This window comes from Nomascus leucogenys, chromosome 8 (assembly GCF_006542625.1).
Source record: "Nomascus leucogenys isolate Asia chromosome 8, Asia_NLE_v1, whole genome shotgun sequence".
NCBI classification, from domain to species: Eukaryota; Metazoa; Chordata; class Mammalia; order Primates; family Hylobatidae; genus Nomascus; species Nomascus leucogenys.
Window position 1 is genome coordinate 55607846 of NC_044388.1, and position 26169 is coordinate 55634014.

General features: G+C 45.1%; 2 protein-coding genes across 7 annotated transcripts in view; one reads left to right on the top strand and one right to left on the bottom strand.

Annotated features, from left to right (window-relative positions):
* Positions 1-1000: 1000 nt before the first annotated feature.
* LOC115836342 lies at positions 1001-19663 on the top strand. 3 transcript variants are annotated; one of them, XM_030817267.1, is made up of 3 exons: positions 1001-1830; positions 9429-9566; positions 18788-19663. In XM_030817267.1, exons 1-3 carry the CDS (start codon positions 1615-1617, stop codon positions 18881-18883), a joined length of 450 nt encoding a protein of 149 aa, XP_030673127.1. In that variant the 5' UTR covers positions 1001-1614; the 3' UTR covers positions 18884-19663. The 3 variants fall into 3 exon arrangements, with proteins under 3 accessions (XP_030673127.1, XP_030673128.1, XP_030673126.1); XM_030817268.1 differs by lacking the exon at positions 18788-19663 and adding an exon at positions 11382-11729; XM_030817266.1 differs by lacking the exon at positions 18788-19663 and having other exon boundaries at positions 9429-9708.
* SSR1 (signal sequence receptor subunit 1) overlaps positions 3507-26169 on the bottom strand; it is a 43166-nt gene continuing 20503 nt past the window's right edge. For 2 of the 4 annotated variants that reach the window (XM_012509057.1, XM_004088727.2), the window contains 2 exons: positions 22896-22959; positions 3507-4354 (listed from right to left, as the gene is read on the bottom strand). In XM_012509057.1, coding sequence (XP_012364511.1) covers positions 4330-4354; positions 22896-22959 — 89 coding nt within the window. In that variant the 3' untranslated portion in view covers positions 3507-4329. Of the gene's footprint in view, positions 4355-20583; positions 22960-26169 lie in introns of those variants that run through there. The other 2 variants (XR_004031356.1, XM_003272242.2) reach the window with 2 other exon arrangements.

Below are 26169 nucleotides of genomic sequence, written 5' to 3' on the forward strand. Positions count from 1 at the left end.
AATCCATACGGTGAAGCCCCCACTACCTCAGAATGTGAGCGTATCTGAGGTAGGGCCCTTACAAAGGTAATTCAATTTCAATGAGGCCATCAGGGTGGGTCCTAATTCAATCTGACGGGTGTCCTTATAAGAGGAGCTTGGAACACAAACTCAGAGGACGCGGCAGGAGGAGACGGCTGCAAACCACGGCGAGGCCTGGGGGAAACCAACTGTCGAAGGCTTCCTCTTGGGCTTCCAGCCCCCTGGACGGTGAGGAAATCTGTTTCTACTGTGTAGGCCTCCCGGACAGAGGGCTTTGTTGCGGCATCCAGCCCTGACTAATGCACTGCCCTGGTGGATTTTCTGCATGTTCCTGATACAGCTGACAGACAGGTGGATGATGACAGGGCTTCTTCATTATGGAGTCTCATGAGATGTTGTGGGCACAGCACACAGGACACTCTCCATCAGCATTAGGGACCGGCACAACCATTGCAATGACAACCCTTCTCTTAATGCTCATGGGAGAACGCATGACCCAAGGTCCAAGGTCCAAGGCCGTGCTGGGCAAGTTATAAATCAAATCCACAAATCTTCGCTGGGCTCCTACAGTACCATACCGGGTGTGGAAAGCACTGCTTTGATCACGCTGGCTGGTCCTCACATTTCTTTCTTTTTTTTTTTTTTTTTTGAGACTGAGTCTGCCTCTGTCATCCTGGCTGAACTGCAGTGGTGCAATCTCGACTCTCTGCAACCTCCACTTCCCAAGTTCAAATGATTCTAGTGCCTCAGCCTACCGAGTAGCTGGGATTACGGGCGCCGGCCACCATGCCTGGCTAATTTTTGTAATTTTAGTAGAGATGGGGTTTCACAATGTTGGCCATGCTGGTCTTGAACTCCTGATCCCAAGTGATTCCCCCACCTCGGCCTCCCAAAGTGCTGGGATAACAGGCTTGAGCCACTGTGCCCAGTGTGGTCCCCACATTTCATTAAAATATCCTTATGGAACTCAGAGAAACAAGAAAAGTTATGGAGGTTTTTTTTGGGAAAGTCAGGAAATTCCTCTGTCCTAGAACTAGATAGTGTGTCTTGAGTTCTCTTTGATTCGGAATATTTATTCGTCTAAAGGGGGTTTCTCAACTCTGGGTGCCTATCTGTAAAATGGATGCTACCAGTTTATCTGTCCAATCTAATGGCAAAAGGCCTATGAAGGACAGAGTGTGAGGGCAAGGAGAACAAGGTGGCACTGTCCCTCTCTCCCACCCCACCGAGCTGTGTGGCCTTGCTAAGAGGATTGGTATTGTACTGAGAGTGGTGAGGGGATGGACAGAGGAGCTCTTGAGGCCCCTTCCAATTCTCCTGCTCCTCCAATCAAATAATAGGTTTGCCAAGTTCCCACACCCTGGACTCTACTGTCAAGGACCAGTCTTTGGGAACTGCGCCCCTTATCAATTTAGTGCCACGCAGCTCCAAGTTCATCCTTCATTGTCTGCTTTGAGAAAATGGATCTGGCCGCTTTAGACATGTTTCCTTTGTGTGCTGACACGGTATCAGGTTTTGTCAGAGGGAGAAGTAGTAGGACATGGCCAGAAGGTTTTCTTCCTGCCCTATGTGCCCACTTGGCTGACTCCTGCCATGCTCATGGCCCCTCCAGCACCAGGCTCCTACAGTGCGTGGTGGTCAGCAGCACCCAGCAGCCAGCAGCTTCCTCCATCCTCTTCAAGCAGTTTGTGGCTGACTTCCTCCAGGAAGGCACTTCTCTTACGGGAACAGCTTCACTCTGGCCCCCGCAGAGCTGGATATCCAGCAACTCCACTGCTTTGGCACCAACAACAACTTCTCAGCCCTTGGGTGAGTCTGGGCAGTGCTCTCTCAAATGAGGGCTCGAGGTGGGGTGGAGGAGCGGTTGGACGAGAGGCTGTTTCTTACAGCTGCTCTTCCCAGATGATTGGAGTTGACTTCTTACTAGCCAACCCCTCACTACTCTACACCTGTTACAGTTACATCAAACTTCCCCCATTCAAATTAATATGTGGTTTCCTCTCTTGATTGGTACAGCGTTGGTACCATGAGTAGCCCCAGCCATAGACCTACAAAGATAGGATTTGGAAGCTAGTTGTGCCTTTGGGCTTGAGCACAGTGCTGAGCTCCTTGCTGGTGGGACACTGGGTTCCTACTGGGAACAGACTTATCATTCCCAGGGGCCCTTCTTCCAATCCTGTGTAGCCTGCTGATAAATGATCATCCCTAGATCCAGGACGTGACCAAGCCCTACGTGTGATGGCAGCACAGCCTTCCAAGGGACATCTGGGGTTTCCACCTGTGACCTTGGCAGCACTGGAAGCATTTCTGGGTGCTGGAATCAAGGCACTGCATGGATGCCCAGAAATGCTCCTAAGTGGCCTCAGAGCCACAGGTCTCTGCTGCACTGCTTAGGAGATGGAATCACCCTGAGCAAGGGACTCTGGCGGGGACCACTGGGCAGCGTGACCCAGGCTCACCCATCTTCAGATCGGGGCACTGGGCGTCTGTCACATGTCCAGAATACCGTACCACTGTCGCAGAAGGCTTGAAACCAAGGATGGGCACACAGAAGAGAAAGGCACATCTGGTCAAATCAAAGTGCTTCAAATATTGCGATTGTCCCGGCACCTCAGTCTCAGGAGAGCCAGTGAGGGCTTCCTTCAGTCTGGCTGATTCCTCATCTCTCTCCAATCCATCCTTTTCTCAGAGGCCCCTGTACCAGCCTCACCCATCGGGGAACTGATCAGCAAAGCAATTGGCCCAATTCCAGGCGGACTGACTCAGAATTTCGGGGGTGGAGCCCAGTAGTCTGTGTGTGGACAAGTCTTGCAGGCGACTGTGCTGTGCGATGAAGTGCAACAATTACTCACGTGCCAGGGGCGAATCCTGGCAGGCCAGGCCTGCAAATCACTGAATGTCCCCGCACCCCTGCTAACTGACAGAGGCTCACCACCCGCCCCCAACACACACAGTGTCAATCTTTGAATTCACATGTAGAGCTTGTTTTAAAATGCAGGTTCCTGGGTCGGCTCCCTGAGATTCTGCTGGAGTAGGTATGTGGGTGCGTTCCGGGTGGTTCTGATGCACGTGGCTCACAGGCTGAGTGTGCGATGCCTCTCTCTGCCTGTGACTGTGTGTGCACATGTGTGTGCACATGTGTGTGCCTCTGTCAGGTGGCAAGTGAGCACTGCGTCTCCACCCTCTCCTGTCTTCGCCTCAGATGCAGTGCGCCTCTGCTCCTGTTGCCTCCCAGGTCCCCTGTGTCCTTCTTACTTTCACCTTTTTCCAAAATCCCCACTCCCATTCTCAGAGGCTCAGGTCAAAGATCTCCTCCTCCCGAAGCCTGTCACCCTCCTCCCCACTCCCACCCACCACCCCCAGCGTGTTCTTGCTGCAAGTCCATAATATTAGTTATGGGCCTGGCTAGTGTGAAGACAGGCAGCGGCTGTCTTATTCAGCTGTGACTCCCCAGAGCCTGGCACTCAGCAAGAGATTCATACTTATTTGTAGGCCTTTCAATTCAATTTATTTCAGTCTAATTTGATTCAGGGCAATTCAACTCCATTCACGTCAGCACAAGGAAAGGGCGCCCTGGAGCCCACCATGGGCACCAACACAAAGACAGTGGCCTCAGGCAGCCCGGCTGGAAGGAGCCCACTGGTCTCGCAGGTGTGCTCGTGTTTGCAGGCATAACTCGTGCGCACGTGTGGCACTGCTCAGCCTGGGCACCAAGCGCTCCCCGTGCCTCAGGCCCCTCCAGACGTGGCCCCTCCACCACCCCTCCTGAGGACTCTCATCTTTGAAAATGTCCTAAGACGGAACTGGAAGCTCTAAGGTATGCGTTGCAACCATCACATGGCAGGGGCTGGTGGGCTTCACGCAGAGCCCCCTGTCTTCTGGCCTCATTCACCATCAGTGTAGCGGGTGGGGGCAGCTGATGCAAGGGCCCTACTGCATGGGTCGCATGGTTCAGCCAGTCCTTGCTGGCGGGACCTGCATCCCCATCCTACCGGCTGGCAGAGTAGGACTGGTTTCCTGGGACATCTCCACCCAGAAACAGCACACGACAGCTGTTATTCATCAGCCACAAAGCCCTAGTGACACAGCCATGCCCAGCGGTGAATTCCCAGAGCCATCCGGTGGAGGACCCAGTTGAACGGGCGGCTGCTGTCCTAAGTTTCACAAATTGCAAAACGATGCAGAAAAGATGGCCGGATCTCCAGGAACGGCTGTTCTGAGGGATGTCCTGAAGCAGCCACAGTGGAAGCGCTGGCCTTGCACCCGGAGACTGCGAGGCGCCCGAGCTGCAGGAGCGGCCCGATGTCATCAGTGCGTCTCCCTCCTCCTGCGTCTGAAAGAGCAAAGAGAGACAGTGATGTCCTGAGAGGCTTCCGGACGCCCCGCCAGGCACTTCCCTACCGGTGCGTGAAGTGTGTGGCTGGACAGAGGCAGCAGGGTGGGAGGCCCAAGACTCTCTGCTGCTCTCTCCAGGCCACGATCAAAGACCCAGAGACTCTCCCCTCACACCCACCCACCCTCCCATGAAGAAACACATGGAAAAATCTAGGATGGGGTTCCAAGTTTCTAAAACTGGTCCATTCTGTGATTCCCCAAAGGAAGGATAAATATCATGCTTTCTTCTTGGGATTTGATCAGACTTTCATGCTTTCAGTGAGAATCTGGCATAAAAAGAAACCCCAACATTTAGCCATGCTTCATGAGTAAAGCAGTGAAAACCACACACAAAGACCCATCTGGAGAGATTTGGAGGTTTCTGCTTTGTAACTCAATCAGCTCCCAAATCTCACTCATTCTTTCATTCACTCAACAAATCTTTATTAAGTGCCTACTATGTGCCAGGCCCGTAGGAGCTGGGGCACCATCGTGAGCAAGATGAGGTCCCCTGAGCCTTGCAGTCGAGCAGGGGAAGAGACACACACCAAGATGGCTTGGTCAGCGCAGGTGAGGCGCTGTACCCAGGACTCAGGTGAGGGAACAGCCACCTACCCTAACTGCGGGTGCCTGGAGGGGTCTATGCAAGCTTTCTTAGAAGAGGGGTCATGAATACGGAGGTTGTAAAAAATAAATAAGACCCCACTGTTCCCAAGTCATCAGTATCCACATCACCAGTAACGGGGCCAACCCAGCAGCACCACGTGGTGCTTGAGATGCTGCGCTGGGAAGGCCGGAGCATTGCTGCAGGGCTATTCTTGCCAAAAAGGCAGAATCTGAATGTAATCCAGAGGAAGGATCACACACTCTCTCACTGGGGTACTCTCTGCAAAACAACTAGCCTGTGCTCTTTAAAAATGCCAGGGTCGCTGAAAGAGAGGCTGTTCCAGAACAAAGGAGACCAAGACATGACAACTAAACGTACTGCGTGATCCCAAACCAGGAAAAAAAAATAGCCATCAAGAGGATTGCTGAGACAATTAGTGAAATCTGAACACAGCCTGTAGTTTAGAAACCATTACATAAATGTTAAATGTCCTGAATTTTATAACTGTAGTTTAGTTATGTAAGAGAATGTTTGGGCTGGGTGCGGTGGTCATGCCTGTAAACCCAGCATTTTGGGAGGCCAAGGCGGGTGGATCACCTGAGGTCGGGAGTTCGAGACCAGCCTGACTAACATGGAGAAATCCCATCTCTACTAAAAATATAAAATTAGCTGGGCGTGATGGCGCATGCCTGTAATCCCAGCTACGGGAGGCTGAGGCAGGAGAATTGCTTGAACCTGGGAGGCGGAGGTTGCGGTGAGCAGATATCACGCCATTGCTCTCCAGCCTGGACAACAGGAGCAAAACTCTGACTCAAAAAAAAAAAAAAAAAAAGGAATGTTTGTTCTTCGGAGGTAAACACTGGTGTATCTGGGGGAAAGGGGAAATGATATACCTGCAATTTACTCCCAGAGAGCTCAGAAAAATATACATATGGTGGGTGTGTGCATTTGTATGTGGTGAAATGCTAACCACCATCTGGGTGAAGGTGAAGGGTATAGGGAATTTCTTTATACTATTTTGTAACTTTTGTGTAAGTTTGAAGGGGGCAGAGTGTCTGGGAGAGAGGGCAGCCTGTGCAGGCAGGAGGTGGCACCAGTGTGGTGTGCACAGGGAATGAGCTGCTGGGCTGGAGTACAAATTCACAGGAGGACCAGTGAGACAGAAGCGCCAAAGGGCAGGCAGAGGCTAATGGTGGAGAGCTTTGTCCTGATGGCTGTGCGGAACCTTTAGAAGGTTTCCAGCAGGAGAGAGCAACAGGGTCAGAATGCCATTTGACAATGACCACAGAAGCAGCTCAGGTGGTGGGCTGGAAGGGGACCAGACTGGCAGCTGGGAGAGTGGGGCAGGGCTCTCTCAGCACTGCAGGCAAAGGCTGGCACCACACCCACACGTGGCAGCACACGGGAACCAAGAGCTTGCCGCACATTCCCAAGGCCCAGAGCAGGGCAGGGCCACAGAAGAGCTGGATATAAAAGACTGTTAAGAGGCAGGAGGATGGAGGGGGTCTGCAAAAAGGGAGTTTCTTCTGGAAGCGATGGCACCAACCGAGACCGGAAATACTGCAGGAAAAAGTGGTTTAGGGGGCTGGGTGCAGTGGCTCATGCCTGTAATCCCAACACTTTGGGAGTCTGTGGCGGATGGATCATCTGAGGTCGGGAATTCGAGACCAGCCTGACCAACATGGAGAAACCCTGTCTTTACTAAAAACACAAACAATTAGCCAGGCATAGTGGTGCATGCCTGTAATCCCAGCTACTTGGGAGGCTGAGGCGGGAGAATCACTTGAACCTGGGAGGTGGAGGTTTTGGTGAGCCAAGATCGCACCACTGCACTCCAGCCTGGGCAACAAGAGCAAAACTCCATCTCCAAAAAAAAAAAAAAAAAAAAAAAGAAAGTGGTTTAGGGAAGGAAAATGATCAATCCCCATATGGAGTTCCGGGTGCCTCTGGGATATGGGTGTTTGGCTGGATGGGTCTGCCGCTCGCTGGAGACAGTGGGGGCACTCCTGGGGCCAGCCTACCTACGTCCATATCCTGGCTGCATTTCTCACTAGCTGGGCGGCCTTACCGTTCTATACCTCAATTTGCTCAGCTCTAAAATGGTGATATCATAACCTGTCTCAAATAGAGAACGATATGAGTGAACACAAGTCAAATGCTTTGAGGAGTCTCAGGTCAGAGCTAAGTGCTCAGTAAGGGGCAGCAGCCCCCACCCATTTCAGGTGGCCTTGCAGCTATCAAACAAAGGGTGAGAAGTATCAGGAAGGGGGCACGGAACACGGCCCTGGGCAGCAGGATCCTCATCAGAGACAGGCTCCCCCTGCCCTCGGTGGCTTGTGCCGTCCTGCCACGTGGCTGCTTAAGGACGTCGTGGCTGTAAGCCACAGCTTGCCCTGGATAACGGTGTGCAGCATGGTTGTGGGAGAACCAGCAGCACTTGTTAAAATGCAGACTCCTGGGCCCCAGCCCAGTGTCAGAGCCTCTCTGGGGATGGCGTCCTGAACCTTGCACTTCAAGGAAGCCCCGCCCTTTACCTCCAGTCTCAGGGGCAGTTCGCAAGTGCCTCAGAGCAGGAAGGAATTGCTGAAGTAATGTGTTTTGGACTGAGAGAGCTAATGGCAATCATTTCCATCTTTTATCTCAGGTCATCACTTGGACCCTTTAATTTACATAATTCAATAGAATCTGTAAGGTTTCAAGGAGTCAGACAATTATCATCTTAATAAAGCCAGTGTTTCCTTGAAAACAAAATTGCTCTATGGATATATATATATATATAATTTATTATTATTTTTTTAAAGACAGAATCTCGCTCTGTTGCGCAGGCTGGAGTGCAGTGGCTCAGTCTTGGCTCACTGCAACCTCTGCCTCCTGGGTGCAAGCAATTCTCCTTCTTCAGCCTCCCGAGTAGCTGAGATTACAGGCATGTGCCGCCATGCCCAGCTAATTTTTGTATTTTTAGTAGAGAGGGGGTTTCAACATGTTGGCCAGGCTAGCCTCAAATTCCTGACCTCGTCATCTGCCTGCCTCGGCCTCCCAAAGTGCTGTGATTACAGGCATGAGCCACTGTGCCCAGGCCAAGAATACATTTTTTAAAAGATCCATGTAGGTTGCAGGATGTTTTACCTTGGCCTGGATAACATGATTTTTGACAAAGAAAGAAGTGATAGCTCTCTTCAAACTATAAAGGGCTGTTGTAAGGGACAGAAGGCAGATTTTTTTTTTTTTTTTTCTAAGAAGATCTGCAGAGCAGAACTAGGACATGGACAGGGAAGTTGATTTGGGTTCAAGGAAGACATCGACAGGAAGTTGATTTGAGCTGTCCAAAGACAGGCCACCTGGCCAGGTAGAGGTGTTCATACAGATGGTTAAAGAAGAGGGTCCTGCATTGGGTAAAGAGCTGGACTAGATGACTCTTAAGATTCTTTCCAACTCGAACATTAAGTAGAAGATGAGAGGCCTCTACCAGAAGTTCACAGGGAGGAATAAGTTGCTGATGGTGGTTTTCAGTTGGCTGACAAATCAATATGGCTTATGTAATGAGGAAATAAATATTCTTAGTGGTGAAAATTTGAAGGCTACTCTGTGCTAGGCACTGGGATCAGCTTTTTCTTAACATGTAGAATCTTTAAAAAGTCAAAACCCTTGACATACAGCAAGGACTTTATAAATATTCCTAGGATAACTAATAACTGTAGTTACTATTATCCCCATTTTACAGATGAAGAGACAGGCTGAGACAAGTGACTTGCCCAAGGTAATCTAGCCACTGAGTGGCTAAGTTTTGATTCAAACAAGGGCTAATTCTAACGGCTATTTTTTTAATACATAAAAAACTAATTTTAAATTTTTTTATAGAGATGAGGTCTTACTATATTGCCCAGGCTGGTCTCGAACTCCTTGCCTCAAGTGATCCTCCTGCCTCGGCCTCCCAAAGTGCCGGGATTACAGGCTAGGATTACTGTTGGAGCTACCATGCCTGGCCTCCAATAGCTATTAACCATCATACTATACTACTGACTGTCCAGCAACTGAAAATATTTGATTTGTTCATCCGAAGTCATCCTGTGTGTATACATGTATGGACGTGACAGAGGCAAAGTCGACGGGTGGCCAGCTTTGTCTGTCCTCAAAGACCGCTCCTTTTGAGAGGCAAGCTGAATCTAGACAGCACATGTTGGGCATGGTCAGGCAGCTCTACAGATGATCCGCGGGGTTGTCTCACAGCATGCATCTTTCTACCAACACAAACCATTCAAATTACTTAAAAAATCCGAGATTATTTCATTGATGTCTTAGCAAAAGCAGCATTTTTCGTTTTCATTTTAATTCTGGGGTAGGGGTGGAGCACAGGCTGTTAGGTTGGTTGGAGTAGGGGGTTGGCTTTAGCAGAGAATGGTTCCTAACAATCTTGTCTTCTTCCCAGGCTTCTCCAGCTTTCTGGCAATACCAAGCGGCAGACCCGGGAATGGGTTGTTCATTCACTGCTGTACCGCCCGTGAGCGGCAGAGGGCAGCAAAACACACTCATCGGACGGGCATCAAGCGAGCCTGGGGATAACCAGGTATGCTTTAAAATGTTTTCACATCATTTAGGGAACTCTTGCAGAGGAGAAATACTACAAATTTAAAATTGTGAAACCAAAAACACACAGACACAAGTAACTATTTATTCTCTTATGAGAAACTTACAACTGGGTGTGGTGGTTCACACCTGTAATCCCAGCACTTTGGGAGGCCGAGTTGGGAGGATCACCTGAGGCCGTAAGTTCGAGACCAGCCTGGGCAGCACGGCGAGACCCTGTCTCTACTAAAAATTCAAAAAAATTTAGCTGGGCATGGGGGCATGTGCCTGTAATCACAGCTACTTGGGTGGCTGAGGAACAAGAATCCCTCGAACCTGGGAAGTGGGGGTTGCAGTGAGCTAAGATGGCGCCACAGCACTCCACTCCAGCCTGGGCAACAGAGCGAGGATCTGACTCAAAAAACATATTAGTGGGCTGGGCGCCGTAGCTCATGCCCAGGGTGAGACGGGTGGATCACGACGTCAGGAAATCGAGACCAGCCTGGCTAACACGGTGAAACCCCGTCTCTACTAAAAATACAAAAAAATTAGCCGGGTGTGGTCGCGGGCGCCTGTAGTCCCAGCTATTCGGGAGGCTGAGGCAGCAGAATGGCATGAACCCGGGAGGCGGAGCTTGCAGTGAGCCGAGATCGCGCCACTGCACTCCAGCCTGGGTGACAGAGTGAGACTCCGTTTCAAAAAAACAAAAAACAAAAAAACAAAAATTAGCCAAGCGTAGTGGTACCTGCCTGCAGTCCCAGCTACTCGGGAGGCTGAGGCAGAAAAATTGCTTGAACCTGGGAGGCGGAGGTTGCAGTGAGCCAAGACTGTGCCACTGCACTCTAGCCTGGGTGACAGAGCAAGACTCCATCTCAAAAAAGAAACATACAAACAAACAAAAAAACCATAGAAGTATACTTTTACAAATTCTTCTTTAAAAACACATATATATAATTTAAAACAGAGATGGGGGTCCCACTATGTCAACCAGGCTGGTCTCAATATCTTGGGCTCAAGTCATCCTCCCGCCTTGGCCTCCAAAGTGCTGTGTGAGTCACTGTGCCCAGCCAACTTTGACAAATTCTCCTTTTTTTTTTTTTTTTTTTTTTTGGAGATGGAGTCTCGCTCTGTCACCCAGAGTGGGGTGCAGTGGCGCACTCTCGACTCACTGCAACCTCCACCTCCTGAGTTCAAGCAATTTTCCTGCTTCAGCCTCCCAAGCAGCTGGGACTATAGGCGCCCACCACGCCTGGCTAATTTTTGCATATTTAGTAGAGGCGGGGTTTCACCATGTTGGCCAGGCTGGTTTCAAACTCCTAACCTCAGGTGATTCACCTGCTTTGGCCTCCCAAAGTGCTGGGATTACAAGTATGAGCAACAGTGCCCAGGCTACTTTTATAAATTCTTAAAGACACAGCTAGTCTCCTGACGTGAGGCACTACTCAAAGGGAGCTTGAACAAATAGTTTTCCTTTGGTCTCTTTCCTCACGGTGTTCCTGTGGCAGCTTTGTGTGCCTGTGATATGTTATGGAGTTGTTTCCACTGGGAATTTGGTAACTTTGTCATTATGCGTTTAAGGAGAAAATAGTTAAGACTACAAGTCACTCAATTTAGGAACCAACTTTTTATTTTGAAGCTACAGCTGTGATCTATTGTTTCACTTCCCTTTATGGAACTCACCTAATGGAATTTCACAGAAACCATCTATAGCAACGCCTATGCACTTGCTTGCCAGTTTCCGTTAAGTTTTTGTTTTAGTAAATGCTTCCTGGTTGAGCTGCAATGTACAACCAAGATGCCATTTCAACTTCTCAAGGTGCAGCAGTCTGATCCATAACCCTGCAAGTTCCCAGCCAGAGATGCACGCGTTTGTGAACAGGACACACAAACCTGTGTCCAACTCTGCCACTTAATGGTTGTGGAATTTCTGGCAAGTTGTTTAACCTGTGTTCAATTTCCTTATTTGCAAAATGGAGATACACCTACTTCACAGTGTGATAAATAATTCACATGAAACACCCACCACGTGTGTCAGGTCCTGTTTTAAGACTTGGTGAGCTGGTGACAAAAAAATTCTTGCTGTCATAAGCTTACATTCACAAGGGGTGACAGGCAATGGAAGGACAAGGTAACCTCTCTCCGTGTGTGTGTGTGTGTGTGTGTGTGTGTGGTGTGTGTGTGTGAGAGAGAGAGAGAGAGCGAGCCAGAGAGAGAGAACCAGAGAGAGAGCGAGCCAGAGAGAGAGAGAGCCAGAGAGTCTGTCTCCCTCTGTCACCCAGGCTGAGAGAGACAGAGAGACTTGCTCTGTTGCCCAGGCTGGAGTGCAGTGGCATGATCTCAGCTCGCTGCAACCTCTACCTCCCGAGTTCAAGCGATTCTCCTGCCTCCGCTTTCCGAGTAGCTGGGATTACAGGTGTGTGCCACACCTGGCTGATTTTTGTATTTTTAGTAGAGACAGGGTTTCACCATGTTGGCCAGGTTGGTCTTGAATTCCTGACCTCAAGTGATCTGCCCACCTCAGCCTCCCAAAGTGCTGGGATTACATGCATGAGCCTCTGCGACCGGCCCAAGGTAACTTCTGATAGTGGTGAAGATAATGAGAACAGAGCAGGGTGTGTGGGGCCTTCCATGAGGGGAATTGTCAGGAAGACTAAGAGCAGGGAAGATGGGGGCTGAGACCTGGGCAGAGGGGATTACTGCCAAGGCCCTGATCCTGGACAAGCCTGGCAGGGTAGAAGATGAGGAGGTGGCTGGCCAGGAAGCCTGGAGGGCAGCACAGGAAGGGGCAAGGCAGGGAGGGGGAGATCCTGGAGAGCCCTGCAGGCAGTGGTGGAGCACTTGTGCTCACCTAAGTGTCAGTGGAAGCCAGAGGAGAGTTTCCAGAAGGGAAGAGTCAGGATCTAATAGAGTGGCTTGGACTCTTGTAGGTATAAAGCCTGAGAGGCAAGGGGGTGGGGCAGGAGTGGCTGCACTGAGCACCGGCCTGGCAGCAACTTGGCAGCAGAGAGGAGCTCATGTTTTTACAAACAGCAAAGAGAAAGGCTGAGTCCCTGAAAAGGAGAAATGCTTTCAAGGGTTTTCTATTAAGAATCTATTTTGGAGCCGGGCACAGTGGCTCACGCCTGTAATCCCAGCACTTTGAGAGGGCAAGGTGGGCGGATCACGAGGTCAGGAGCTGAAGACCTTCCTGGCTAACACGGTGAAACCCCATCTCTACTAAAAATACAACAATTAGCTGGGCGTGGTGTCGTGCGCCTATAATCCCAGCTACTCGGGAGGCTGAGGCAGGAGAATCGCTTGAACCCAGGAGGCAAAGGCTGCAGTGAGACAAGATTGAGCCATTGCACTCCAGCTGGGCAACAGGGTGAGACACCGTTTTTAAAAATATATATCTTGATTTTCTTTCCCTATGTAGTGACAATGCATCCAAGTTTTAGTGGCTCAGTTTCTTTTGGGGCCACAAATACGCTGTCCACAACCACTGGGGTTATTATACTCATTGTAGGAGGCTCAGATAAATTTCACATGTGGATTTATTGCTTCCATTATAAAATATAGGCACATTACAAACATTCTGAAGAAGAAAAAAAAAGTCCACCATCCTAACCAAAAACGGCTTTAGCATTTTGGTGTATTTCTTTTCAGACTTTGGATTAATCCAAAGTTTAATACTGAATGTTTCAAGCATTGCAGAAAAGACATAATGCTGGTTCTTACTGCCCTAATATATTTTTCCCTAACTCCCCAAGCTTGCTATGCTCTAGTATTTTTTATTCTTCAAAGCATTTTTTCCTCCCAGCAAAAAAAGCTGAAAACATTATTACCTGGTAACAAAGACTGATTCTCCAGAGTCTGCACAGCCTCTAATTAAAAGTTACTTTTTCTATGAAGAACACGTTTAATTCTAGGGCTTAGAATACAATCTTGAACGGAAAGAAATCTTAGGTGCTACTGACTTATTGGGTGGGTATACAGATGAGAAAATTAAATCAAGGATCCATCTCGGCTTCCTCAGAAATGTTTAATAAGCGATCAGAGTATGCAGTCTGTGCAGTTATTGGGAATGGAAACTCAGTATGGGAGTGTGGGTGGGGCGGACCTTACTTACTCATATACCTGTGTGTGGGGGAGTGTCTTTATGAACATCATCTGAAAAGCCAACTAGCTGACAGCCTAACAGTGCCTGTAAAACCAATCTTAAATCACCTTTATTCTAAAACATCACTGTTACTTGAAATGTCTAAAAATGTGTGAACTGTTTTTTTTTTTTTTTTTTTGAGATGGAAGCACCCAGGCTGAAGTGCAGTGGCGTGATCTCAGCTTACTGCAACCTCTGCCTCCCGGGTTCAAGCAGCTCTCCTGCCTCAGCCTCCTGAGTAGCTGGGATTACAGGCGCGTGCCACCACGCCCAGCTAATTTTTGTTTTTTTAGTAGAGACGAGGTTTCACCATGTTGGTCAAGGTAGTTCGAACTCCTGACCTCGTGATCTATCCACCTCAGCCTCCCAAAGTGCTGGGATTACAGGCATGAGCCACCGTGCCCAGCCAAACTTTTAAATAATTTCCAGGAGGACATTCTGATCAAAATTGTGATTTTTTTCTTTTCTGATTCCTCGTGCGTCTTGAGACCAAGCAGGAATATGCACTGGTACTTTAGAAAACATTTCATGTTGCACACAAATACTTTCATGATCAGCTTTAATTTAAGGGACATGTAAATAAAAAGATGCATTTGACAGGGCAGCAGACTAGTTCAAGCAGGAGGTTAGACCAGTAAGAACAACCAAGAAAGCAAAGTGCTCATTTCCATCTTGGCTTGTTACCACACTTACAAACTGATACCCAAACAACAGAAATGTTTCTCAAAGCTGCACAAGAATTTTAAGGGTTCATGACCCCACTTTCATTAAATAGTCCCAGAAGATAGCTAAATGACATTTTCAGATAGAAGCTCACACTGCAGAAGTTTCCTAACAAACAAACCTAAGATACACTCACAGAAATCACAGTGAGTTTGCAAGCACTAGAACTCAAACAGCAAACCCAAGACCTCCTGCAACAAATTAGAAAATATCAACAGAAATATTTTAAACCACAAGTATTTCATCCCAACTAAATACATTCAGATTTCTTCAATGTTCTCTGAGTTGTTAGATTTCAAAGTGAAGAGAACTGAAATCTCAGTTTATTCATAGCACAGCCAAAACTGGAAGTCACTTATTAAATGCCTATGTACAAAACACCATACTTGGGGCTCTATGCGATTTCAGGTTGGATAAACGAGTCATGTTGAATGACAAAAAGTTAGACTGGGGAGATTTACGGAGAGAAGCAAGCACCTGTGATTTGTTGGTTTGGCATTACAATAAACACTGTAAGTGAAAATGAGTCACAGGCAGTGAGAATGGCGTTAAGGAAACCATTTAGGTCTAAAAATCAGGACTGAAGTGATCCACAGTTAACAGATGGAGCCATGAGAACTGGCACGCTCTGGAAAGGCTGGTGCAGAGAGCGGGACGGCGAGCCTGAGTGAGCTTGGAGCTAGTCAACAGATTCCTCAACAGAAAAGGAGTGAGGAGCAGGGTCAAAGAAATGAATGTGAATTTGGGGGGTGGTGGTCAATGGGTTAAACACACAAGTTGAGGCCGAGGAACTGAGGCTGAAGAAGGTTCTGGCAAGTGGGGAACCATGAGATCCTGACAGAGCAGGCTTTTGTGGGCAGAAGCCATATTAGAAGAAGAGCTAAAGGAAAGCCTGAAAACCTGGCAACGAAAAGGAAGCCAAGAACATAGGAGATATTTTGACAAAGGGGAAAAACAACAGAACAAGAAGTGAGGCAGGAGAACCACAGAGATGGAAGCCAGGAGGGTGTCCAAGAAGACGGGCACAAGAGAAAAACAGCCAGAGACCGAGAAAACAGTGGGAAGGAAAGGTTTCATCTGGAGAGAAAAGCCTCTCAAGACTGGAAGGGACAGGAGCTGGTGACCATGAAGCAGTTCAGACTCAGCTCTGAGCCCCTTGTGTGGACCACAAGCGGCACAGCAAAGTCCTCGCTGTAGAGAGAAGCCCATGGATGCACACATACGGGGTTATCCCTTGAAACCAGGTCCGGGAAGCCATCAGTCAAAAAGCCCGTGTGGTCACAGATGCTTCCTGGTGGTTCCTGAAATGAGTATTGCTAGGCAGGGGGCTTCAGTATAAACCAGATGTGTGCTGTTTGGGTGGACTTCAAGTAAGGAGTCGAGATAAAACACTTAGAGTGACTTTTTGGCCACTGCTGTGTCTACAGGCTCAGCCTGCTCTAGATCTGATTCCCACAGTGGAGGGACAGAGGGCCAGCAGCTTGTAAGGCCAAATGAGAAAAACAAATAATCATTATGTTTTAGCCAGAAAAACGCAACTTGATTATGAACTGGATGACATATCAAATGCAAGGCCTTAAAATGCATTCACTCTAATAAACTGCTCCGTAGAATTCAAGGGAATGAAATCCGGTTCTCATACGTACCAAAGACCAACTGCTTTGAATCTTCCACTGTGGATGATGGCAACCAGTCCTTTCAGGAGAGCCATTTTCCAGACAGTCTTGTCTTTACTTTTTTTTTTTTTTTAATTGTTAGTAGCTTTTACTTATTATTTACGTACTTATTTTTTGAGACAGTCTCACTCTGTCACCCAGGCTGGAGTGCAGTGGTGCAACCTTGGCTCACTGCAACCTCCACCTCCTGGGTTCAAGTGATTCTCCTGCTTCAGCCTCGTGAGTAGCTGGGATTACAGGCATGCACCACCACACCCGGCTAATTTTTGTATTTTTAGTAGAGACGAGGTTTCACTATGTTCGCCAGGATGGTCTCAAACTCCTGACCTCAGGTGATCTGCCCACCTTGGCCTCCCAAAGTGTTGGGATTATAGGCGTGAGCCACTGTGCCCGGCCTTTTTTTTTTTTTTGTATTTTTTAGTAGAGATGGGGTTTCACCATGTTGGCCAGGCTGGTCTTGAACTCCTGACCTAAAGTGATCCACCCACCTCAGCCTCCCAAAGTGCTGGAATTACAGGAGTGAGCCACTGTGCCCTGCCCAGACGGTCTTTATAAATGAAGCTTGACTCTGGACTGTGATAGCAGAAACAGATACAGGCAGTGCCTCAGAGAATACAAAATATCAAGCAAATCCTAAGTGTTGAAGCTGGAACCCAGGTGAGTGCACTCTGTGCATTACTGAGAATGTGCTCCCTGCCAAAAGGCTCCTACATCTTATTCCAACCAAGCCGGAAACAGACCAAACATGAGGAGTGGGTGCCTCTGCGCTCCTTGAGGCTGTTTCATTACAGATAACAAGGTTACCTAGGGCAGTTGTGAAGATGAAGTGAGGATGCGTGTGGAAGGGCAGAGCAGATGCTTGATGTACTCAGTCTGAACACTACTCTTGACCACAGTATTTCTCATTCTCCTTTCTGAAATGCCTTTAGGCCTTAAGCACCTATTTCTATAAATGTTGGGTGACCAGACCGATATGGTTTCTGAAAAAACTGTTCAGAAATAGACTGATTTTCTTTGGGTGGTTCAGTCTGATGCTGAAATAAATTGCAAGATGATTTTCAAAAATAACATGAACCCCCAACAGCTTCACTGAGAAATATGGAGCCTCTTCAAACATGTTTTTAAGAAGAACTGGATGTGCAGCTGTAAGAGATTTATTACAAAACAAGAACTCCCCTTGCCAGCCTTATTACTCTGGTTCATCATTAAATCCAGTGCCAGCCGTATTACATGCCCATCTTGAAACTTTTATCCTTTAGTTAAAAAAAGAATACTATTTAGCTTACATATTCAGAATTTACCTACTACCCCACCACATCAAAGTCCATAAGGTACCATATACTCCTCCCCGCCCCATGCTTCATGGGATGTTATTACAGTATGGTGCTTTACAGTGAAAATGTAAAGTCACTTAAGCGGCTTACTGAGAGCCAGGCAATGTTCTAAGCAGCTACACACAGTAACAACCTTAGGAGGCAGGCACCAAAACCTGAAGCATCATACAACTTGCCTCCAACTAACAGGGGATCTGGGATTCAAACCGAGGCAGCCTGACATGAGCGTTTCCTGTTTTGTTTTTTCTCTTTTTCTAAGTAAAATCTAGGTTGAAGGGAAGAATCATTTATAATAACACTGAATTAAGTAAGGGTTTGTAGGTCACAGAATCAGACTATTTAGGGCTGACACTTCAAGCATATCTCAATTCACAAAAAAGCACATTGAGACTCCAAGGATGAGCTGCCTGCCTTTGCTTAGTGGCCAGGGCACTGTCAAGACCCAGAGGTCTCCTAATTCCCACGCTAGCACACCATACCACCCCTTTGTTCAACCTCACAGAATTGCCAATACTAGCCTATCACCAGGAATACTTATGAACCATACTAACGCACATGGAAGAATGGCAAATGAAAACTGGCCCACATTTTCTTGTTCCTTCTTCAAAGAGTAATAGGGTTCTACCTAATTGTGAACTAGAAGCTAGGCATGAAAAACAAGCCAGATAGCACAGCTCACAGTCCAGAGAGAGATGTCAACAAGATGACAGACAGGCTGCCATGGGTACTGACAGAAGTCTACATAAGGGACAGCAGGGGAACAAAAAAAGGCACAGTCAAAACATCTTTGACTGCAATTTGGAGACTTTAAACAAGGATTATCCTTTCTACAGGTATACTGCATTTTTCTTTTTAATGCCTCACTGTGCCTATTAAGCAAAATCCATAATATAACACACCAGACAGAAGCCTTACCCTGCGGGCCGGGTGCAGTGACTCACACCTGTAAGCCCGACACTTTGGGAAGCCAAGGTGGGTGAATCACTGGAGCTCAGTTCGAGACCAGCCTGGCAACATGGTGAAACCCCGTCTCTACCAAAAATACAACAAAAAAATTAGCCAGGCCTGTGGCGTGCGCCTGTGGTCCCAAATACTTGGAAAGCTGAAGCAGGAGAATCGCTTGAGCCCAAGAGGCAGAGGCTGCCATGAGCCGAGATCATGCCACTGCATTCCAGCCTGGGCAATACAGTGAGACCCCATGTCAAAAAAAAAAAAAAAGAAAAAGAAAAAGAAAAAAGATAAAAGCAGCCTTACCCTGTAATCTTAGTTCTAGTACTATCTGGTTCTATAACCCAAGAGCAGATACTTCACTCTCGCCTTTAACGTGAAGATTTATCTTTCAATCCTTTAGAGCTTGAAAATGCAATCAACCCATGAAAATGTTTTTAAAGACCATGATTCTGTTCATCAAGGAGACATTTACAGGTATGTCATTAATAGAAATTGAAAAGGGTATTGTGGGTAACTGAATTATCATAGATACAATACAGCAAGTATCTATGGTATATTCATTACTGAGATGATTTGAACTTTTCATATTCAATATGTAACCTTGAGCAAGCTACTTAAATTCAGGTTTTGTCTATTCCATCTACAAAATGGGGACAGTATCACCTTCCTTCAGTGAGCTGTCGTAAAGGTGTGTGATATGATGACTAGAAAACCAATAGAACACAGCACGTGATTGATGAGTTCTACTGGTATAAATGAGTTCCCTTCCCACTTTCTTAAAGTGCAGCAAAGTGGTACCCAAACCTAAGAGCTATTATCCCTAAATAATTTCAAAATCTAAAAAAAAAAAAAACCTTAGAACCTCAGATGATATAATTAACATAAAAGCCCAGGTTTTTGTATAAATGAAAAGGGATAAAAATTCATACAAAACCCATTAATAACATTCACAAGCACCCTAAATAAATTATTTAGATATCTGCAAGTCAGCTGCAAGGTGTTCTTCCTCCTCAAATAACCTCTAAAGATGAGCTTATAGACAGATTAACTTAACAGTGAAACCTAACATTCCACCAGTAAGAATCTTGTTTCTGTTAAGCTGCTCTTTACTAAGTTGGAGGTAAGAGTTCAAAGTAGAGTTTTACTTAAGAAAACTGGGGCAAACATTGATTTTAGTTCTACAGCTATAAAATGATGCCATTCAAAAAGTGAACACTGGGCTGGGCACAGTGGCTCACACCTATAATCCCAGCACAATTTGGGAGGCCAAGGCGGGCGTATCACCTGTGGTCAGGAGTTCAAAGACCAGCCTGGCCAAATGGCGAAACCCCGTCTCTACTAAAAATACAAAAATTAGGCGGGTGCGGTGACGGGCGCCTGTAATCCAAGCTACTCAGGAGGCTGAGACAGGGAGAACTGCTTGAACCCGGGAGGCAGAAGTTGCAGTGAGCCGAGATTGCACCACTGCACTCCAGCCTGGGTGACACAGAGACTCCGTCTCAGGGGGAAAAAAAAAAAGTGAACAGTGTATGTTCCATCTGTTCTATATATGAAAAAAAAAAGTACTATGGAAGTACTTAAGTATATCTGAAAATGTTTTTAAATTTAAACATCTAATTTAGGAACTAAAATACAGGGTCTAGTCTTGGCAAGAGATGGTATGTGTCAGTGAGTTTTAAAAAATTATTTCATTATTCAAATGCACAAACCAAGTCAATTTTCCCTCATATCAAGGGTATGGATATCACTGTACTACAAGATGAATGCTATATATGAGGCTCGCCTATTACTGTATTTATCTACTGTACCTCGAAAATAACACATCATTAAGTAAAGGTTGCAATGTTACAATACCACCATTTACTTCTCCCCAACACAGTCATGATACAGTTCTAGGCTGATGTGCTACAAATGCACTTTTAAGGCAGTAGTTCTTCCATATTTTTTAAGGTCTAAATTTGTCCTTTCCTCTTATCAAAATCACATTTTCTGAAGTTACTTGAAGTTAAAAACCTTATCACTATCAAGTGAAGCTTCTTTTCTTCTGATTTCTACTTTAGTCCTTCCTTGAGGCTTCTACCTCTGAGGTCCCATTTCCTTTTCCTCTCCTGGGACAATGCTTTAGAGGGTGGATTAGCCCTGAAAGTCACCAGCTATGTAAGACCATGAAGTAAATGAGGAAGCTATACAACCAAAGCGAGATCCATGCTTTATGAACACATTATTCTCACACATCTGCGGACAGGTTTGATACACAAGATCCTTAAAGTCATTTTACATATTCTGAAACCAACTTGTTCAAAAGATGAATTCTGAAAACATAGTTGGTGTAGCAAATGAATATATCAAAACAAAGAAAAACTTCATCCAAATATTTACATTTTAAAAAGACATTTAAAAAATAGGCTACTTATTAAGTGTGCTTGAACAAACCATGTGTGGAATTGAATTCCATTCATTACGGAGTTAGTTTCTGCTAAATACTTACTGATGCTAGAGCAGACCCCTGGCATCTGAGGATTTAAGAGTTCAACTGTTCTCAATCTATGCTAAAAAAAAAAAAAAAATAAAACATGACAAATAATAAATTCTACATTTCCGAGGCACTAATTTGAACTTCAGAAGTGGGAGGGCTGATATGTAAGGCAAGTTATTTAGGAATGAAGAGGGCTGGCAGCTGTAACTCAGTGTGGTTTTGCAGCTGCCTAAGTTATTACCAGGTATTCCATAAAACTCTCTAGAGGCCATTTACATTTTGTAAATTCTGTAATTACACCTTACTGTATCACGCCCTAGTAGTTTCACAAACTTAGCTATTCACAAAAATGTTTTGGAATATATTCCTTGAGAATGTGAAGGGTCTCCTATATTACATTAAACAAAAAACCATGCAGTTACTTAGAGCTCATAGAGCTTTTCCAAGTCAACTCCTGATCATAACAGCCCAATTAAAAACTCAAACACTTTATATTACAGATATAGAGTTTATAATCCAGCAATGCCAATATAGGTAATTTGATATCTTAGCCCCTATTTGCAAAGTGACTAACAATTATACAATAACTTCTGTCTGCTTTGGCTCAGATGTTTAAATATTTAAACAGTTTGGAAAGACTTTTTTCTGTGTGTATTTCGTTTTGTTTTTTGTCTGTGTGGGCATGAGCACAGGGGAGGTTATACTGAAAAGGAGAATGAAGAGGTTCAGGAATTAAAGAGCCACTAAAATTTGACTTAACATTTTCTTATAAAATACATGTGGGAGAATATGGCTTAAAGACAAGAGGGGGAGAGCCTCTTAACTGTTCATACTATTTTACTTCACCCTCCATCCAGTCTGACAATAATGCCAAACTTAATTTACAATCTAGGGCAAGAGTAACTCTATAAGAGGATTTTATGAAGTACAATTTAATTTTGGTTCCAGTCTTATGCACTTAAGAACAATTTTTGGAATCTTTCAGATTAACTAAAAAGGTTATATCAACAAGCAAAACTCCCAAAAGATTAGGTAAGAAAAAATTAGCTAACTGCTTTAAAAATATCCAACTCACTTTCTTCATTGATTAGGAGTAATTGGGAAATATCTCTGTCCTGATGACTTGATTTTCTGCTTAGTCTGTGGACCAAAGCAACTTTTCTTTAAAAAGGATGCTTCTATTAAGGAGAGAAAAATTCTCTCTCAAAACAAAACAAAAAAACCTACACACAACCGAGTGAGTAGGTCTAAAATCACTCCAGAGCTACCTCTAGGTCAGAACTAGAGCAACAATGGACAACACAACACAATTTTCACAAATGTACTAGTTTCTTTTTGTTAAAAAAGGGGGTAGGATTAGGTTTCATATATTAAAGTCTGCAGAAATTTCATGTTTCACAATTTGTTGCCAGAGAGATCCCCAAATTCCTTGAACCCACTGGGAAGTTTTCTGAAGGTGCGCATTAAACAGCAGCAAAATACTGAAACAATTCTATTGCTAAAAAGCAGCTGCTTCTGCTTCTGCCTTTAGAATACTAATTGTAATACAGCCACAACAACAAAATGCTAATTTGTGCCATCAATTGAAATTTCAGCTATTCCAAAAATTGTTTTCTTTAAAACTTTTCAAGGCACGACATCAATCATCATAGTGGGTAAATATTAACTGAGTTTTGGGGGAAAAAATCAGAAAATGTCAAAAAGGAAGAGACAACAGCATTATACTTAGTATTCTAAAGACTTGTTTCAGGTAGTTCAACAATGATTCTGGTAAGACCAACTGCTCACATACATACACACGCACACACATAGATTTTAATGGTTTAAAAAAAAACCAAATTTGTTACTTTAGAAAAATGAATGCAGTGCATTTTCAGCAATATTATCGCCACAGACTCTGATTGCTCAGTCCACACACAAGTAGTAGTTGCCTTCTATGGTGACATGGCTTCTCTGCACTAATTCCCATCAGGCCGAAAAGTATTAGGGCAGGTTAAGTAAAGACCGAATTGTTGCACAAAGGAACATTTACTCATCAGATCCCACTGATCTCTTCTGTGCCCGTTTCCTGGGCAACCTTCTTGGTGAAGCTTTATCTGGAAGAAAAGAGAAAGTTTTAAGCTTGCCTATTGTAAGTATATTGAATTAAAAAGACATGTAAAAAGTATTTACCTTCAACTTTACGACTAAGTTACACACACGGATGAATACCATCTAATAATGAATGCCTCCTATCTAGCTCTAGGTTTTAAAAACAATCTTTAACATAATCCTTTCAAGAGGTAACTCCAATTAAAATGAAACCGTTTTGCAATTAGGGTGGGTAAGAGATTTAAACTTGGTTATTGTACTGCTGAAGACACTACGCAAAATCTTGAATTCTATAACTTAACCAAGTTTATACATGCATAAGTAAACACTTAAAAACTGTTTAAAAGGTATGATAGTGACAGCTCAAAGAGACATGCTGGTTACAAATTAAAGATTTTGTATTTACAAATGCAGTCATGCAGTTTGCATAATTTTTCGGTTTCATAAATTTACCTGGAATAAACGAATAAACGAAATTAGTATTTCAACACTAAAACAATTCTATGCACACAAGCTGTATCTCCTATGTTAGATTCTCAGTAGGGTCTATTTAACAGAAAATACATTTGTGGTGGGTTTTTCTACTTCCATTTGGTAAGAGGTGTCATTTGTAAGTTTCTCCAGAAAGTGAAAGCCTAGATGTATCTTCCCTCTATTATTGTCTTACTTTCTGGGGGATACTTTACAGATTAGGAAGATTTTAGAATAAGTTAGAAATTACTTATATAATTGTTTTTGTATTGATTTTGATTGGTTTTGCATTCATTGATTTCGTATTGATTTTTTTGGTATGTTTGTATACTGTAGAATAAGTTAGAAATAAAAATCATTTTTTCCAGTTAAAAAAAGTGAAGGGCTAGAAAGTGATTTTCACCAAAGTATGGGGCTTATCTGTAAGCATTTCATAAAATGGAAAAAAAAAATCTGTTCAAAAAAGATCTCCCACCCCCAAAATTATGAGATCACCATGCCTAGAAAATGTGTAAATGTTTATCAAGAATATTTATTTTTTTTGAGACAGAGTCTCACTCTGTCACCCAGGCTGGAGTGCAGTGGCACGATCTCAGCTCTCCACCTCCTGGGTTTAAGCAATTCTCGTGCCTCAGCCTCCCGAGTAGCTGGGATTACAGGCACACACACTATCACACCTGGCCCAGCCAAGAATATTTAAAGACTACACATTTTGCTTCAAAGAAATCTCCTTAAGATTAAGGGCTAAGGCTGGGCACAGGATTACATGCCTGTAATCCTAGCACTTTGGGAGGCTGAGGTAGGCAGATCATTTGAGGTCAGGAGTTCAAGACCAGCCTGGCCAACATGATGAAATCCCATCTCTACTAAACTATAAAAATTAGCCAGGTGTGGTAGCACACACCTGTGATCTCAGCTACTTGGAAGGCTGAGGCAGGAGAATCACTTGAACCCAGGGGCCGGAGGTTGCAGTGAGCCGAGATCACACCACTGCACTGCAGCCTGGGCAACAGAGCAAGATTCCGTCTCGGAAAAATAAAAAAAGTTAAGAGCTAAAATATTAAGACAGAGTCTACATAGCACATGAAAACTGCCCTCACTTTTCAAGTGTGAAAAAAACCCCAGAAAACTGCTCTCACTACTTCATTAAGTAGGTTACCAATGGATGGTTTCAGGGGCCTTCAACTTACCTAAAACTGAGTTGTGAGTACAGACAAATGTTTCTGATGAAGAAAGTCTAGAACTTTTATCAGATTTTCAAAAAGGTTAGACTAGGAACTACTGCCCTTACAGATGACCAATCTCTAAATAATTTTTTTAAATGAGCAATATGCTGAACATAGTCTTTGAGGATTCAAAAAGTACTCTAAGATTTAACAGCCATCTGTGTGAGCATCACTGTTATATGCAGATGTGAGCTGGGCATGGTGGCTCACACCTATAATCCCAGCATTTTGGGAGGCTGAAGTGGACAGATCACTTGAGCCCGTAAGTTCAAGACCAGCCTGGGCAACATGGTGAAACCCCCTCCCTACAACAAATAGAAAAATGCAGCTGGGCATGGTGGTGTGCGTCTGTAGTCCCAGTTATTTGGGAGGCTGAGGTGGGCGGATTGAGCCCAGGAGGTCGAGGATGCAGTGAGCCATGATCACGTAACTGCACTCCAGCCTGGGTGACAGAGTGAGATCCTATCTCAAAAGAAAAAAAAACAGATGTGTAGCTCCCATGACTTGAGCTACCACTGATGCTATATGTCCCAATGTTTCCAAATCTTGATTCACTTGTGCTCTGAAACAGAACTTTCAAATGTTTCCTGGAAATCCTTATCTGGGAGTCCCAAAGGTTTTTCACACTCAGCATAGCTAATCCAAACACATCTCTCCTCATCCTTCCATGCTTCCCTTTCCTAGATTATGGGACATTAATGGGATCAGCTTTCACCCAGTTACCTAAGTTCAGAATGCGCTTTCATTCCTCCCTCACTAACACATCCAGTCATAAAAAACCCCATCTACTCCACCTGTGAAACATCCTTCTACTCCCTTTTACTCCCATCACCACTGCCTCAGCTTAGGCCCCAGTGACTTCTGTGCTTTACTGAAATCACGGAACTGGTAACCCTGCTTCCAGCAGCTCCTTTGCAGTCCTCCACAAAGTGATCCTAATTATTCCTTTCTTTTCTTTTTTTTCTCTTAGAGATGGGAGTCTCGCTATGTGGCCGAGGCTGGATTCGAACTTCTGGGCTCAAGCGATCCTCCTGCTTTAACATTTCCAGTAGCTGAGACTACATGTGCATACCACCATGCCCAGTTTACCATAATTTTTAAAACACAAAATTGTAATTCCTCTCCTTTAAAGTGGCTCTCTTTGACCTAGGAGTCAAAAGTTGATAGCATAGCTCATAAAACCTTAAAGACTCCTTCTCACCCAACCTTTCAAGACTCAGGTCTAGTGCTGACCTCCTCCTGTACTCTTGTTACTTTGTACCCTCCTTTCATAAAGCAACTGCCATACTGCAATTGTTTCAAATAGACAGCTAGCTCACAGATGCAATAGAGAAAACAATTTAAAAATGGAAAAGGACCTGAACAGCCAATTCACAGGAAAAGAAACACTAGCCAATATAGTCATCTCTATTATCTGCAGGAAATTAGTTCCAGGACTACTCCCCCACCGCAACCCCACCCAAATCCAGGCATACTGAAGTCCCGCTGTCAGCACTGAGGAACCAGTGGATACAAAAA

Coding starts and splice junctions, on each gene's coding strand:
- LOC115836342 (XM_030817266.1), top strand. CDS start 1,482: ATGGATCTGGCCGCTTTAGACATGTTTCCTTTGTGTGCTGACACGGTA. Junction 1,831..9,428: donor AACAACTTCTCAGCCCTTGG/GTGAGTCTGGGC, acceptor TCTTCTTCCCAG/GCTTCTCCAGCTTTCTGGCA.